General features: G+C 41.2%; 1 protein-coding gene across 6 annotated transcripts in view; it reads left to right on the top strand.

Moving 5' to 3' along the window:
* The first annotated feature begins 1,827 nt into the window (after nt 1-1,827).
* Nucleotides 1,828-17,697, top strand: part of RBSN (rabenosyn, RAB effector) — a 25,620-nt gene continuing 9,750 nt past the window's right edge. Inside the window, exons 1-9 of one of the 6 annotated variants that reach the window (XM_007429465.4) lie at nt 1,828-1,930; nt 2,484-2,673; nt 6,356-6,579; nt 7,045-7,339; nt 13,007-13,147; nt 14,466-14,566; nt 15,446-15,491; nt 15,579-15,740; nt 16,694-16,935. In XM_007429465.4, the coding sequence (XP_007429527.1) occupies nt 7,180-7,339; nt 13,007-13,147; nt 14,466-14,566; nt 15,446-15,491; nt 15,579-15,740; nt 16,694-16,935 (852 nt within the window). In that variant the 5' untranslated portion in view covers nt 1,828-1,930; nt 2,484-2,673; nt 6,356-6,579; nt 7,045-7,179. Of the gene's footprint in view, nt 1,931-2,370; nt 2,674-2,701; nt 2,931-4,903; nt 5,923-6,355; nt 6,580-7,044; nt 7,340-13,006; nt 13,148-14,465; nt 14,567-15,445; nt 15,492-15,578; nt 15,741-16,693; nt 16,936-17,697 lie in introns of those variants that run through there. The other 5 variants (XM_007429466.4, XM_025167457.2, XM_088134289.1 and 2 more) reach the window with 5 other exon arrangements.

Here is a 17,697-nt window from a genome sequence, read left to right as displayed (position 1 = left end):
TACTACAATTATTAGCTCCCCATTAATTAATGGCAAAGGTAGGCATTTCCACCCAGATATCTACTGGCAAGAAGGCAGAATATATCTGACTTGTTTCTGTATCCAGCCAATCTCCCTTCTGAACATGTGTTGGGTGTATTTCTCTTTCCACAGAATTAAGGCAAATTAATCCACAGTGGATATTAAATTAGATAGATGGCGAAACATTTTTTTAACAAATGAGTCAGTTTGGTGTAGTGGTTAAGGTGCTGGCCTAGAAACCAGGAGATGGTGAGTTCTAGGTCTCCCTTAGGCATGAAAGCTGGTGGCTGACTTTGGGCCAGTCATTCTCCGTAAGCCCAACCTACCTCATAGGGCTGTTGTTGTGGGGAAAGTAGAAGGCAGGAGTAATACCTATGTTCACTGCCTTGAGTTCACCAAATATTAAAAAAAAAAAAAGCAGGATAAAAATCTAACAACAACAAATGGCAACTGGCTGGGTTCCAGATTGTGCTAATAAAAGTATTTATTTATATTTATTTATATTTAAAATTTGGTCACCGCCCATCTCACTAGGAAGCAACTCTGGGCGGTTTACAGTAAAAACAATAATAAATATTAATTAAAATACAATAAAAATACAATAAAAACCATATCCATACACAAATATCTCCCAAGGTACTGTTGGTAGATAAGGATATTAACTTACAGGAGCATCATCAAGGTGCTAGCCATCCCCAGGGTTGTTGCTCCTCTTCTGGCTCCATGTGAGTTGGCAGAGCCAGGTCTTTATCCCTTTCCAGAAGGTTGAGTGAGTAGGGGCCTGCCTCATCTCAGGGGGGAGCGTATTCCATAGGGATGATGATGATGATGATAGGGATAAAAGCGTGGCTTACAAAGTACAATGGCTGAGTTCACTCAACTTGTAAAGTCAACAAGAGACACCACCATGGTGGCTCAGCATGTTGTGTGACCTGGGTTTGTGGGTTTCTCTAATTTGCTGTTCAAGTCTATGGCCACCACTACTTTTGTGCAACAAATGTGCTGCTGTTGCTGTGAAAAACCTTCACCTTTCTCCACCTGCAGCTTTATGAATCACAGCCTTGCCCAAACTATCTACAGTTTGCTGGATTCCTGGCCTGCATAGCCACTTTCTGAGCTTGTTTCAGAGCATGAGAACTGTAGACCAGGACATCAAAATGTCACCAGGTCTTATCTGATTTGTCCTTATTTTAGGCCCAAGCTTTTCTAAGTCAACCAACTTTTCCTCAGTCAAACTCAACTCCTGTCTGCCGCATTCGTTTTGTTTTTTTGTAGCAACAACGGGTGTTCTGGCACTATCTGTCCAAGGATTTCCCCCCCTTTCCAGTCAACCTTATAGCCCCCGAATTTGCTGATGGTCTCACCCTAAAGTACTAGCCAGGTCTGAGCCTACTTAACTTTCCAATATCAACCAAAATGACTGGGCTAGAAAGATAAAGCGAGCTCGACTCCTGCTACCGAGTGGCTTGGCACTGCCTCCTTCCATAACGTATTTTCAGCTTCCTAATCTGCTCTAGAGAGCCCTCAGTTTACCTAATGAACACTTTACCAAACTTAAGTCGGTCTGACCCAGCTCCCAATCTGGGCTGCAGGAAACTGCAGCCTCGCCCTCTAGTGGTCATCCGGATTTTTGAGGCCTCCCCACCTCGCCTCTCCCCACCGAACAGCCCCAGCTGAAGCCGGGCGAGCGCGAGCGGCCCGCTCAGCCCCACCCTCCGCTTGCCTCCTATCGATTGTTCGGTACTCTTCTTCACCAGCCCTTTCTCCGCCTAGGCTGAGCGGCCCTTCTTCGCATCGGCGTTTCTGCGATCGATAGACCGCTGCCTGTAAGAGGGCCCTGTCGCTTCCTGGGCATCCGAGGCGGGTTTTGGTCGCTCGGCCTTCGGGCCGCCGCCTCCGCGAGGCTGAGGTGAGAGTTGCCCCCTCGCTCCCCTCCTTGGGGGCGCATAGAGCCGCTGGGGTCTAGTCGGAGAGGGAGACCCTTCGCTGCCCTTCCTGCGGTCCCTTTCGCCCGCCGCTCCCGCCGCTGTCTCGCCCTTCCCCGAGCCTGGCATTGCTTGGGGCTTTGTCCCCCTGCCATATTCTTGGCGCTTCCCCCCATCCTGATGCCTGTGGGCGGCGTTCACGGGCCTGCGGGTTTCGGGATTCCGGGGGTAAAGGAGCCAGAGCCGGCTTTCGCCCCAGACAGATTCCTGCTTTTCAGGATTTCCATGATTGATGTTCCGGCTGCCTCTTCCCTCCCCATAAGCCTGAGTCTCCATTTCTCCTCGTCCTGCCCTCTCCGCCCTTTTTCGATTTTATAAAAAAATACAGAGGGGTATCAGTTCTTCCCACTTCTTTTCCTGACAGGGGTCAGGAGCTGTGGCAGAAACAGTGATGAATAAGAGTACAAGCAGTCTCCATCCTTGTATTCGGGGGAACTGGCTTCTGTCAAATAACTATCTTGTGGTTGTTGACTGTAGAAATACCCTGCCTGAAGAAAAGGGAATCGGCCTACTTTTGCTCTTGCCTCAGAATCGGATGCCTTAACTCTCTTGGTTCATAGAATCAAATCATGGAGTTGGAAGAGGCCAGTGCAAGATTTAGACAGTGAATTAGTAGAAAACCCACTCCTGGCCTGGATAAGATGCCAACACTGAAGACTGGAATGAGGTTGCTTCAATGTTTTTAACTGTATTTCTTTCTGTCTTTCTTACTTGTGTTCTATTTTAGATTATTAGCCACCTTGATAAAAAAAAAATCTGCTTGTTTTAAGAGTGCTAATTTTGTTTTACACTACAGTTTTCATTTTTTTCTCCATCATCTGCAAGTGGACAGATATTGTATCATTGAAATTCAGAGCACATTTGGAGGGGAATCTGGATGCTTCACGAAAGGACATCTGAATCCAAAGGCTGCTCACACCTTATGTAATTAAAAAAAAAAAAAGCTTGGTAATAGAAGATGAGCATAGTGATGTGCTGAGCATTAATTGTGCATCAGTCACTGTAGATTGTATGTGTGATGCTCACAGGAAGTTGAGACAGTTAATGATGCAAAAATTACAGAATAGCATGGCTCTTTTTTAGGTACTTCATCCATCTTTGTCTTATAGGCCTTGCTTGTCCAGATAATAATATAACTTGTTCCTTTATATTCCTTGCTTGTGGCATATTATTCTAGTTACAAAGTTACTTCAAGGAATTATGAGTTTGTATGATCAGTGATTTGGCCTGGAAAATTTTCCATAGGTCACAATTATCCACTTCAGGCAAGGTTCACACTCATAGTCCTCCAGTTACAATGGCAATTGGGACTGGAATTTCCATCGCTAAGTGATGTGTTCATAAAGTGCCACCTCACGTGACCGCATCACTTAGCAGTGGCAATCCTGGAATTTCCCATTGCTGTTGTTAACTGAATCCTACCAGTCATTAACCAAGGACCCACCCTGATCCAGACCGTTCCTTGCTTGGTCCCTCCCAGCCCCAAGCCTTGGTTCTTCCAAGGTAAGAGACTGCCTCCCCTTCAACTCCCCCCAATTGCATATTCCCTGACCACCATCTCTGCCCTTTTAGCCACCCTGCACCCTGCCTGACAGGGTGTCAAGCAGTCCTAGAATTGCATGGCTCTGGGGCTGCTTGCTGTGCTGCAGCTCAGGCTTCTTGGCATGCTGCAGTTCCGGGGTGGTAAGAAGCCCCAGAGCTGCAGTGCAGAGCTACAGCTGCCTCAGCCCAGAACTGCAGTGTGAAGCCCCAGCTGGCCTGGTCTGGCCCAGCCCAGCCCAGCAGCATGGCAGAAAGCCACAGCGGCCCTCGCCACTCTGCACTCCATGGCTCCTGCCACTCTGCACTCTGCTGCCCCCAGCTGTCCTTTGCTGTCTTCTTATCCCGCTGCTGACCCAGCACGCCTGGCCTGGCCCTTCTCAAGGCAGCTGCTGGCCACATGAGGCCTTTTTGCCGAGGTCTCATGAGGAAGCCGCCTGCCATGTGTGACTTCGGCAAAAAGGTCTTGTGTGGCCGGGAGCTGCCTCACAAAAGACCAGGCTTGTGCTTGGTTAGCAGTGGGAGCAAGAAGATGGCGAAGGTGAGCTGGGGGTGACAGAGTACAGGACAGCAGGGGCTGCAGAGTGTTGGGGAACAAAAGGGCAGAGAGGGGGGCAGATGGGTGGGGGGAGTTGAATTACCCTTGCAATAGTAAGTGCGGGTGGGCTGCCAAGCACCTAAATTTTGATCACATGACTGTGGGGGCACTACAACAGCTGTAACTTTGGGAACCAGGTGAAGTACTATTCGTTCAGCATCGCTGTAACTTTGAATGGCTATAACTCGAGGACTACCTGTATCCAAGTTCTATTTTTGTTTTTCAGGCAATTGCTCTAGAAGAATGAGAAGCTAAAAGTACAATGCAGTTGCCCAACTTTGTTTCTAAAATTCCAATAAAGTAATTTTTCTCCACATACAGGTAGTCCTTGCTTAACAGCCATTTGCTTAATGACGCTTTGAAGTTACGACAGCCTCGGGGTGCTTTACGACACTTCATCATAAAACTTCACCCCGCCCCCCCCAGTCACATGGCCGCATTTCAGGCACTTGGCAATCGGCTTGCATTTACAACTGGTTGCCAAGCACCCTATGATTATTTGATCACCATTTGGAATTTTCTCTGCCCACTTCCCCATTAGAAGCCAGCAGGGAAAGTTGCAAGCGGAGGGGATGCAGCAGTATGCAGGAATGGAACTCATATCCTGAAGATTTGAGCTCCGTTCCTCCAGCTCCAGGAAGGATTTCCCCTCCGTTCACAGAGGGGAGGGCAAACCCTTTGGCAGGCTTTAGGAATGTTTGAGAATGAAAGGGCTGCCTGCTGGGGGGATTTCAGCTCGATGTGGAGTTGAAACTATCAGGCAGCCCTTTCGCTCTCAAAGAGCTGTTTTCTGGAAGGATTTCAGCTCTGCGCTGAGCTGAAAACTTTCAGCAGACAGCGCTTTCGCTCCATCCGCTTAATGACCTGGGAGTTCACTTAATGACCGCAACTGGGAATGTCCGGATTGCAGTAGTTGAGCGAAGCAGTCATGTGGGCATCTCACTTAACGACTGCTTCGCTCAACAAGATTCCAATCCCAATTGCAGTTGTTAGGTGAGGTCTACCTGTATAGTTGTTAGCAACCCTAATAAAATAGCCTACATTTGGGTTTTTTTTTAACCTAAAATAATAAAGGCCCAATATTTGCGCAAACTATGGATATTGTGACAGATATCCTAATTTGAATTATTCCCATTGGCATAATAAAATTTTCCAGAAAGCCCACATCTTTATATACGATTGTATATCATATGAGTAAACTCCTTGATCTTTTTTACTCTTTCGGTTTTGTCAGAATGGTGATTCCTTTAACATATGGAATCAGCAACTGAAAATGCCATTTAGTTCTCTAAGCATTCATATTCAAAGTAATAGCTTTTTAGTTTGAATTAATTTGTTACATCCCAGATTCTGTTCTCGTAACCACCAGTGTGAATCAGAATTTTCACTTAATGCATTCAGCATATCGATATAAAAATATTATGGCTTAAATATATAGGAGCATTTTAGCAAATTTAGGACTATCTAGTTTAGGAGACCAAAAAAGGATACTGTGGATGTTGACATCTTAGTTTTCTTGAAAATCAAATAAAATAATTTTTGTATAGTGAAAAGCAAAACATTGAGAAGTCAGCTTTAAAAATAATTTAGAGGATCTTCTTTTTTCATATTTAGGTTATTTTAGTGAAATTCTTGCCTTATTATATGGAACTTGAATGGCCAGCTTGATATGTACCGATCATAAAGAGTGTGTTAGAAGAAGAAAAAATGCATAATTTAAATAAATAGGTTAAAGATTGGATTGGATCCAGATCACAATGAGTTTTTAATCATGATTCAGTAAGTGAGCCTTGGTCATAATTAACTGCAATTAATTGATCTGCGTTTACTCTAAGCATAGGTAGATCTATTTTCAGCTGATGTATAGCTAAAAATTAAGGACACTTTGGTGGTGTATTAATATCTTGCTATACATATCTTATGTGCTCACCTCTTTCTGTGTTTTGAAACCTTTTATTATTCTTGCATATTTCTTTCACTTTAATTGCTTTGTTTTTCTTGTTTAGTCACTGGCCTAATTGAGTAATTCAGATATGCTGGATGTTTACCAACAGTATGAAATAACATGGCATCCTATGCATATTTGCTTACATTAATTTCAGTTAACTTGTTGATTGAGTGATTTATATCATATGCTTTTAAAATTGCCTTCTTTTTAATTCCTACTCTTTTTATCTAAATGAAATATTGTTTTCTGTTTCTTTGAATTTAGGCTTGCCCTATAACAGCTATTTCAGTTTGGCACCCTTCAAATCAGACAGCATAGACAATGATTTGACAGCATGAAACCTACTGTTTAAAATATGTGGATGGTGTCAGTTTGGGGAAGACTGTCCTGCAGAATTTAGGATGGCTTCCAGAGGCATATAAAAAGAGTATTTTTCCTTACCAATTTAGTGTACATACTCCAGAGCAGAAACAGAGTCTATTTCAGAGGTATGGAACCTTCTTGGGCTGGGACACCTTTGGAATTTTGAAATCACGTGGTGGGAGGCAACATGATTGTTAAGGCTTGGCTCACAAAATAGCCACGATTATTAGCACAACAGTCCACAGAATGTCTGTTTACCAGAACATGAACTATCCCCATGTAATACTTTCTATAATCTTAGTGAGATCTGTGTGGGAGCAAAAGGCGTCATTCAAAACATATGTGATGTTAGATTGTTTTGCAGCACTCCAGCTTCATATTTACTTAATTTTAATTAAACATTTATTTAGGAATCCTAGTAGGTATTTAAAGGAGGCATCTGGGACATCTTGGAGACTCTGAGAACCACATTGCCTATCTCTTGGTCTTCTGAAATAAAACATTAAAAGTGTATTAACATATCAGAGAAAATATATTTACCAAATTAAATAGCTTCTTCCATTTAAAATTACTCTTTGCATCTTTTTCAGGGGAATATTTTGCAGAAAAAACAAGAGCAATAACTATTTCCTCACTGTATGTTCAGTTCTTTACTCATGGCATACAGTGTTCTGTAGCACCTGAGATTTGGAGAAACGCAATAACCTCAGGGACCTTGGACCATTATGGCAACAAGCTACACACCTCCATTTGATGATCCTGGGGAGGTGAGAGAGGGCTTTCTATGTCCCCTGTGTCTGAAGGACCTGCAGTCATTTCATCAGCTCCAATCTCATTATGAAGAACATTCAAGTGAAGACAGAGATGTTAAAGGACAACTAAAGAGTAAGGCCTTCTAATTCCTATTGTTACATATGTAACACACATCTCTTTGCTTACTATGTATATATGTTGGCAGTCACTGTGTAGCAGTATGTAAGCTTTATTAAGATGAATAGAAAGCCAATTGGCTGGTGTGGGTCTTCCGGGCTGTGTGGCCGTGTTCTTGAAGTTCTTGAAGAAGACGGCCACACAGCCCGGAAGACCCACACCAGCCATCGTATGCCGGCCGTGAAAGCCTTTGACAATACACAGAAAGCCAATTGTTAGTTGCATAGCAAGAGTATGCAACTGGTATGGCGGGTGGAGGGTCTTAAAAAATGAAATGGGTGCCTCTTTAAGACACTCTTCACCCTTAGACATGTCTAAATCCTCCCCAATTGTAAACCTATCTATTCTGGAGCCATGAATGCTGCAGAAGGAATGATGGCCACACTTTTTATAGCTAGGTTACATAGTGTGGGAAATTGAATACAAACAATGTTTTTAATTCACTTGTGATAATTAATAATGTGTTGGTACATCTATCTTTCAGGGTCAGTAATCACACTAATAAAATTTACAATTTTTCATGCCCCAAACAGACACATGCTTAAAATATTTCTCTTATTAAAATCAGTTGATGAAACTAAGTTGAGTTTAAGATACTGAACTTTTATCAGTTGTTTTAGACTAGTATCCAAGGCACAGTATCTGATAGAATAATCTTTTTGTACAGTATTTAATAAAAGAATGGTCCTGCTAATGCTTTCACTTGCTTACATCAATATATTACTGGCATAGTGTAGTAGTCTGATGTGTTTCATTAACATAGGTGATAATTTTTTATTTATTAAAAATACAAATAATGTCACCTTCCCTCTTACAGCAATACAATTAACACTCATAAATCATGGGGAGGCATAGTGATGATGTCCACACATGACCCAGGAATGGAAGGAACCAAGATATCATGTTGAAAGCAGAGTGTTTCCACATACTCTGCTGTGCCTATATGACACAATCTAGCAATTCACAAAGAACAGAATCCCTCAACAATGCTGTTTTCTTTGGCACAGCTATGATAAGCCCAGTAATTGATACTTCAGGAAGCCTCTCAGTGTGGATTTAAATCCCTTTTTACTATAAAAAATACAATCCACAAACTGTTTTATGAGGCAAATGTACTGAGAAGACAACATGGATATTTAGATTGTAAGCCCCTTGGGAGCCTTTAGCATCAGTATTGTTTGTAAAGTAATCGGTACATACCATGCATGCAAAAGTTAAGGCATCACTGTCAAATTATGTTTCAATGTATCCCTGTGTGAATTGAAGCTGATATAATCTGTTCATGGTACAAGTGAAATAAGACTATTTTTTTGCAAATGTGAATGCACACTTAAAATTTCTGTGCAGTTGTTTAAAATAAGAAAACAATGAATGTGATAGGTGCAGAAGTTTGGACTGTGGAGTAGTTGTCCACAGTTCTGCAGTATAGCATTACTTATTCAACAAAGATCTGCAGGGGAAAGTTGGCAAAAGGAAACCTTTTCTCTAACTCATCACAAAAGTCATTATCTAAAGTTGGCAAAAGAAAGCCTTTATAAGCCTAAAATATTTTGGAGGAATGTGCTTTGGACTAAGGAAACAAAATTTGAACTCTTGGCTACAAACACATAAGACACTTTGAGTAAAAGAGTGGAGCAGTTGAAGAAAAGATTGCCAACAATTAAGTAGGGAAGTAATGAAACTTAATTAAAAACCTGAAAATGGTGAAGCTTGACTTGAAACATTTGGAAGTCTTCAACGTGCAGCTTAAGAAGTCCTGTTTGTTCATCAAGTGAACAAACCATTTAATTCATTTAGCAGTTTATTTGAAAGACACAGCTCTCTGTAAATAAAGCCCTTACATTGGGCTGCATATGGAAGCTAGCCAGAGAGACTTGGTGCTTTTCAGCACAGAATCTATCCATATAGAATCCCTCCAGTTTGTTTGTTTGTTTGTTTGTTTATTAAATTTCTCACCTGCCCATCTCTCCACAATGGGGGAACTCTGGGCGAGTCACACCGAACATTAAAAACATAAATATATATAAATACATAAAACATCAGTTTAAAAGCATTTCTAAAAAAGGGGAAGGAGAGTCCAAGAAAATGAAAAATCTAAGGCTGAAGACAGAAGGCCTCTATGGGGCTAGCCATCCCCATGCTTGAGGTATTCCCTCCCCACCCCAGGCTAAGTGGCAGAACCAGGTCTTCAAAGCTCTACCAGGAGTGAGGGGGCCAGTCGCACCTCCGGGGGCAGAATGTTCCAAAGAGCGGGGGCTACCGCAGAGAAGGCCCGCCTTCTGGACCCCGCTAATTGAAGTTCTTTTACTGAGGGGGTCCGAAGCATGCCCCATCTGTGTGATCAGGTGGGACGGGTTGAAGTCTTAGAGGAAAGGCGGTCCCTTAAGTAACCTGGTCCCATGCCACGTAGGGCTTTAAAGGTGATAACCAACACCTTGAATTGGACCCGGAAGCAAACTGGTACCCAATGCAGCTCGTGGAGCAGTGGCGTTACATGGGCCCTCCTTGGGACTCCAAAAATAGCCCGTACGGCTGCATTCTGGACCAGCTGTAGCTTCCGGATACTCTTCAAGAGTAGCCCCATGTAGAGCACATTGCAGTAGTCTATCTGGGAGATAACAAGGGCATCAGTGACTGTTCGAAGGGCATCCCAATCCAGGAAAGGGTGTAACTGATGCACAACCCGAAGTTGTGCAAAGGTCCTCCTTGCCACGGCTGCCACCTGCTCTTCAAGCAGGAGCCATGAGTCTAGGAGGACCCCCAGATTACACACTGGGTCTGTCTGGGGCAGTGCCACCCCATCCAGCACCAAAGATGACAAAGTCCCGGACACAGAGGAGCCATTAACCCACAGCCACTCTTACCAGGGTTCAGCCGAAGCCTGTTATTCCCCATCCAGACCCTTACAGTCTCCAGGCACCGCGAAAGGGTGGCCACGGCATCACTTACTTCACCTGGGATGGAGAGATCAAGGAGAGCAAGGATGGTCGCACTTCCACTATCCCGCTCCTGCCAGAGGTCATCCATAAGTGCGATCAGTGCCGTTTCCATTCCATAACCAGGCCTGAAACCTGATTGGAAGGGATCCAGATAATCCATTTCCTCCAGAACCCTTTGGAGCTGTGATGCCACCACTTTCTCAACCACCTTCCCCAAAAAGGGGAGGTGGGAGACTGGACGAAAATTGTCCAGCACAGTAGGATCCAGGGAGGGTTTCTTGAGGAGGGGGTGCACCAATGCCTACTTAAAAGCAGCTGGAAACACTCCCTCCTGAAAGGATGTAGTAACCATCGCCTGGATCCAGCCACATGTCACCTCCCGAGCTGCTTTCACCAGCCAGGAGGGGCATGGGTCAAGATGGCAAGTGGTGGCCTTCACAGTCCCCAGGATCCTGTCCACTTCCTCAGGAACAACAGGATCAAACTGTTCCCAGATAACTGGGCAAGAACGGTCTCCCGGTATCTCCCCAGACCCTGCCCCACGCTCGGAGTCTAACTTGGAACGAATCTGAGCGACTTTGTCCTGCACATGCTCCGAAAATTCCTCCTCACTGCCCTGCAAATGAACCTCCACATCCCCCTTACCAAGGAGGGACCTAGTGATCCTAAACAGGGCCGCCGGGTGGCATTCTGCGGATGCAATAAGGGTGGAGAAGTAGTGGCGCTTCGCTGCTCTTATTGCCACAAGGTAGGCCTTGATAGCGGCTCTAACCTGTGTTCGGTTGGATTCAGTCTTTGTTTTCCTCCAGCGGCGCTCTAGACGCCTCTTAACCCTCTTCAGCACCCTCAACTCCTCCGTAAACCACGGGGAGTGTTGGGGCCAATGTGGCAAGAGAGGTTGCATAGGCACGATCCTGTCCAAAGCCCCAGCCGCCTCCCTATTCGAGGCAGCAGCCAAGGCCTCCGCTATGAAAGAAACAAAGTACTGGACTTTCAAACTTGGGTTCAGTTACAGACCTTAAAACAAAGAATGTAAAGGAGGTAAATAGGAATGGATTTGGTATGGGGTATCTAGCTAGTTACAGAAAAGTCATGACACCAGGAGATAAAAGTAAAAGGTAATACTATATATGCCCATCTGTTACTTTAAATAGCTGATTGTGAGAGTGAGCGCCATTTAGAATTGGTTAATTGTGAGTTCTCTGGCTGAAGTGGTCATTTGTGATTGGATGGGTGCTTGGAAGTTTCTTAAGTACCATGGGGCAGTTCCCGTCAGTTTAAGTAGTGAAGGATGCACATAGGCAGCTACATGCTGCCCCCTGAGCTACCACCTGAGTAACTTAGTCATTCCTGATGGTCTTCAGGTTTCTTGCTCTTGTTGCTTTAGTCAGAACAAAAGGGATACTTTAGCCAGGGTGCCAGAAGAATACAGGATACACACTATACATAGCTATCTGATACCATGATTTTGGGAAACTAGTGCAAGTTCATTAATAATCATTAATATCAGTTTAGTGCTATTCGCTACCTACAATTTTAGCCATACAACATACTGTTTCATAAGTCATGCTAATGTTTCTAGGTTCATGTCCATTTCTGTCCCTGAGGACCCAGACTAAGTCAAGCTACTTCTAGCTGTATGTGTTGTTGATTGTCATGGTGATTTTGACGCATTAGTTTCATTATATTTTCAGACATTCAGAGTCATTCTTGGGAATACTCTGATGGGATGAAATGTGGTATGTAAACAGTCCTTAGTCACCATACAATTTCAGTCATTGGCTACAATAATTAGTAACAAGAGCTTAAGAATAGTGGTAGCCATAAAGGTACAAAATAATTGTAACATGTTTATATGCTAATTATTGGGCATCCCCCCCTCCTTTAAATAGCCAAACACTTAGAAATCCATTCACAATAAACACAAAGAGCAAGTGGTTGTGTTGAACTGTTAATTTCCTTCACTCCTTACAAGTTGTTTCCCAGTTCTCTGAAGGCTGTTAAATGCGTCATTGTTCTGCCTTTAAAGTGCTCTTGCCTTCTGCTTTGTCCAGTGTTCTGTTGCACAAATTGCTTCCCAAATTAAGTCTATACAGGGTACAAAATATTCCTGTGAGCTGCCAATAATTGGACTGGTTGGCTAATTGACACATTTGTATTCCCAACAGGTCAGACCAAATAGGAGATTTTTTTTCAGGGTTGTGTTTTGTGGGCATTTTTGTAATTCTTCTCATTTTCAGATTTTAGTGCAAATTTCAGAATAATGTGCATCCCATTCCTATGAGAGAGGAGAAAAAGCTGTTATATCTGCCAAGGAAATCTGAGCTAGAAAGCCAGGTTTAGAACAAAGAATTAAGGTCTCCATTTTGCCACTTAAGCTTGTCCATCTAGGAAATACAGCCTGATTTGGGGTTTTTTGGGGGTGGGGGGGAGATGTTTTTAAGACATGCTATTTTGCCTTTAAACTTTCTCATCCAGCCAAAAGGACAAACTGAGTTTAAAAATCACGGGCCAACCCATTCTAGGGAATTCTGGAAATTGCAAATTGGATGCAGGGCCCTGCTCCATGCTATCCATGGGTTGGCCACACTATCACAGAGACAACTATAAAGAAGCAAGTCTTAACTATCATGTTTAAATGTATAAATAGAATTTGTGACATGTACCATTTTATCCTTTTTAGATCTTGTTCAAAAAGCAAAAAAAGCAAAAAATAAACTGTTGAAACGAGATGATGACCGGAATGATGGGGGGTCTCAGGAACGATATGAATCTTACAGCTATGGTGGAGTGGATCCATATATGTGGGAACTCCAAGAATTAGGTAAGCAATGAAGAAATCTTCATTCAAAACAGGGATGGATAGCATGTTACCCTCCCAATGATGCTGAGCTGCAGCTCCCTAAATATTGAACCGTGTAATCTAAAAATAATAAATCTGTAAAAGTTTTTAATAGTTAGCTGGACATTTTTAACTTTGTAAATTTATTTTTATTTTATGTATAAATCTATATAAATATACTGTACTAACTTATCTGGGAAAAAGCACCACCGAAATCTGAGAATATAGGTATGGTATTGTACTATGAAGATAGTTTGTAATAGGCAATGAATTTGTACAAATGTATGTATTCATTTGATGCTAAAAGCTAAGTAGACTCAGCACTAGCAGTAATTAAGACCAGCAGAAAATTCCATAATAGAAATGTGTTTTCTGAAATACCATCATCTTATGTTGTTGTTGTTCAGTTGTTAAGTTGTGTCCGACTCTTCGTGACCCCATGAATCATATTGCGCCAGGCCTTCCTGTCCTCCACTGCCTCCCTGAGTTTGCTCAGTTTCATGCTCATTGCTTCAGTGATGCTATCTAACCATCTCATCCTCTGCCGTCCTCTTCTCCTTTTGCCTTCAATCTTTCCCAGCATCAGGAATGCCATGATCTTAGTTTTTTTAATGTTGAGTTTCAAGCCAGCTTTCGCACTCTCCTCTTTCACCCTCATCAAGAGGCTCTTTAGTTCTTCTTCACTTTCTGCCATTAGGGTGGCATCATCTTATAGATAGAAGTAAATTCTATTTTATCAATGAAGACTAGAATACAGGCTTTCTACATTCTAGAAGACTAGAATACTACAGAGCAGTAGTATGAAGACATGAACATGTTTACATAACACATTGAACCATGTTTAATATTAACTGTGTATACCAGATGATGTGGCAAACCACATCTGGCTGTGGTTTTTTACTGTAACACCCAAGTGTATAATTACCCTGCATACACAGTGGGGGAATGCCAGTCCTTTTCCAGGTTCCTTCCCCCCCCCCCCCGCAACACCCGCTCCTCTGTATCATTTTCCTGAAGGATTAATGGCTGCTTAACTGGTTGGACCAGTAAAGAGAAGAGTAATATGTTTATGATTAATATCCTCTCTAAGCCACAATCTGGGCTCTGAACTCAGTAACTATGTCCACTGTGTGGCTTATGGCACTGCAATTGGTCCGTGAGATACCATGCTTTAATCCTGAATTTCAGACTGAACAGCAGATTTGATAGAGAGAAACAAGAGCATGATAAACTGCTTGTTAACTGAATATCTATGGTTGAATTATTCTGTCAAGTTTCCTAACTGGTTATTTCATATTAGGTGCTATAAGGAGTCATCTTTCTGATTTTAAGAAACACAGAGCAGCCAGAATTGATCACTATGTTGTGGAAGTCAATAAATTAATAATCAGGTTAGAAAAGGTAAATATTTTGTAGTTTCAAAAATCTAATTTTCTTTAATTTTTCTTTCAAAAATGTTTTTATCGCATATGTAAGCCTTTATTTCAATCATTAGCTGTTATAACATTTCTTGTGATGTTTATTATTACATTATTTGTTAAAGCATAATTCAAAAGTACATTTCTTGGTGAGATGCTATCAACAAAAAGAAGTAACAATAACTGTAGAGAGATGTCTGTTTTCATATTAGTTTTAAATATAGAGATTCTGGGAGGAAAACTCTGTGGTCCATAATTTACTTTAACTTAGTATCCTCTAAGGCACAATATACTTTTGGCCCTTGTCTGTTTAAGTCTCACCTACCATATAGCAGTCTAAAAAGTACAACTAGAAAATTACTTGGCAGAAAAAAATGCTGTCTAGCCCTACTTTAACCTTTCTGAAGTGTCCCATTAATAGCAATACTAATTAATAGAAAATCTGTGAAAAATGTAGTGTTCCCTTTCTGGTCTAAAACTACACAATAAGGAACTGAACAGAAATTGAAATTAAGGAGCATAATGTTCTTTCTTTAGCAGCTTTAAACTTTACTTTTTAGTTAGAAAAATTCAAATACCTTACTTCTCAATCTCCATTTTCATTGTTGTTCCCTATTCAAACTTTGAATTTTAAAATATAAAGATTTCTCTGAATTTTTAAATATTTTTTCTATTAATTTTTTTCACTATCTGGATTCTGCTGGTCCATTACTAAGATAAAATAAAAGAGATACTCAGGGGAGGCATCTGATTTTTAAGAAAAACAAATTGAATAGATGTAAGACTATTTGAAATAATGTGACAAACTATACAGTAAAATTCTGTATGTAAGTCTAATTCTTGGTCATTTTCTTTTGGCCAGCTTACTTCCTTTGACAGAACAATTACAGATTCTGCAAAGATAAGAGGTAAGCACAAAGAAGTAGTACCTTTGCTAATATTTTCTGCTAGGATTTCATTGATGATGTCTAATAGGTTATTGGGTCTTATTGCAGCAATAGAGAAATCGGTCGTGCCTTGGGTTAATGATCAAGATGTGCCATTTTGTCCAGACTGCGGTAACAAGTTTAGCATACGGAACAGGCGCCATCACTGCCGCCTCTGTGGGTCTATCATGTGCAAGAAGTGCATGGAACTGGTCAGTCTCCCCTTTGCAAGTGAGTGCAATGGTAGGATAGAAATGGCTTAATTTCATTTTCAGTATTTATTATATTCTGGCTTAGTGTCACTCAAACATTATTACGGTATGAATTAAGAAAAAATATTGCTATGTTTTTATATTTGTCACGAAATGAGTAATCGTTGTCTTCTCCTGATCAGATAAAGCAGCAGAGGAAATTTGAGGAGGATTGGAGGACATATTTTTAAGGTCTTCTTGTTGGTGGTGTTTTTTGTTTTTTTTAATAGCAGCATAAACAACAGCCAAGAGCTGCAGTGGGAAGAGTATGATGCAGTGGCCTTATGTGTGTGCATGTATGCACTACATTATCAGAGGGTTTTTTGGAGTGGGGTTGAGGGTTCTTTTTCTAGAAGAGCAGTTGGCAACTCATAAATTGCATCTTATTTTCCCAGAGTTACTCATGATTCTGTCATTAAAAATTCAATACGAAAATGGCCATTTTAGGTGGCAGGATTTTTTTCCATGTTTTGACAAAAGATGTTTTGCTTTTAAACATTCTGAACCCCAAAATGTTTTTAGAAAAAGATAAAAAATTATTGCTATCCCCTTTCTATTGACATCCTCCTCTACAGCTTTTAGAAGTCACATATAATAATAACTAAAATGTTTCTTCCCATCAAAAATGAAATATCCTATTACTACAGTATGACATTTGTCATTTGCTTGTTTAGTAGATAGATTTCATCAGATATGATGCATAAATATTCATATTTACTTTGAACATAATATTTTAAAGTTGAAGAAGGAGAAAACATTTGATTTATATCTTCCTAACAACTACCTTATAGTGTACAGTTTTACTGCAGTTCCTGTTTTATGTGTAAATGGAGTTGAGTAGAACTGAGTCTTTGAAGCTGTGTTCAAGATCAGTGTTCATTCAGCAGGACCATTACACTTTGTCAGTTATATTTTGTTGGTCTCTCCTTTCAGGCAAACTTACCACTGCTAGCAAGGAAGTCTTGGCCTCTCATACTAGCCCCAGCTGCTCACCCAATAGTATCCAGGGCTCTCGGCGAGGTAGCATCAGTAGCATAAGCAGTGTCAGTTCTGTCTTGGATGAAAAAGATGATGATCGAATCCGTTGCTGTAGACACTGTAAAGATACACTGCTCAAAAGGGAACAACAGATTGATGAAAGGGAGTACATACCAGATATTGTGAAACTGTATGAGGTAAAATGACAGAGATTGGGAGTTAAATGAGACTTATTGCCAATATCATATATAATAGTTGTTATGAAAGTAGATCTAATACACTAGGAACTGTTTGTATTGAAAAGAAAACAGTAGGGTGGCTCATTGATGACAAGATTTGGTTTAGCTTTGTTGATTAGAAAATAACCATTTGGCTGAAATAATCTTGGAAGCTTAAAATCAGAATCTCACTTTGGAAAATCTGAAGTTATGACATAATATCTATTATTACTGAAGTTGTGTTACTCTTAACTATTATGGGAAATCAACAGATTATAGTCTTTTGCATTTGACAAAAATGGATGAAATTTGCAGCTATTGTTGCATTTTCAGAGGGGATTTATCCTGCCAAATTTCAAACAGATTGATCCAATTGTTTTCAAGAATTTAGAAGCTTTTCAAAAAGGATTTGCTTACCCATCTTGGATTTTTTTGAGTGACAATTTATATGAAAAAATTATTTATTATAAGTAGTGTAGGATAGGTTTAGAGCTTTAGTTTGGTTCTTGTAGAACTCATTTAGCAACATGTCACCATTGTTAGAATACTGCATATACAGTAGTTCTGGTCATCACATCTCAAAAAGAATATTGCAGTTCTGAGAACAATACAGATATGGCCAGCTGATTGATTGGTTGGTTGGTTGGTTGGTTGGTTGATTGAGTCTGTCTGTCTGTCTATCTATCTATCAAATTTGTCACCACCCATCTCGTTAAAAAGTGATTCTGGGTGATTTACAGA

This window comes from Python bivittatus, unplaced genomic scaffold (assembly GCF_059951505.1).
Source record: "Python bivittatus isolate LINGU-HERP-01145 unplaced genomic scaffold, Pbiv_v1 ctg000080_np1212, whole genome shotgun sequence".
Lineage (NCBI taxonomy): Eukaryota > Metazoa > Chordata > Lepidosauria > Squamata > Pythonidae > Python > Python bivittatus.
This window is presented reverse-complemented; position numbering and strand designations above follow the sequence as displayed.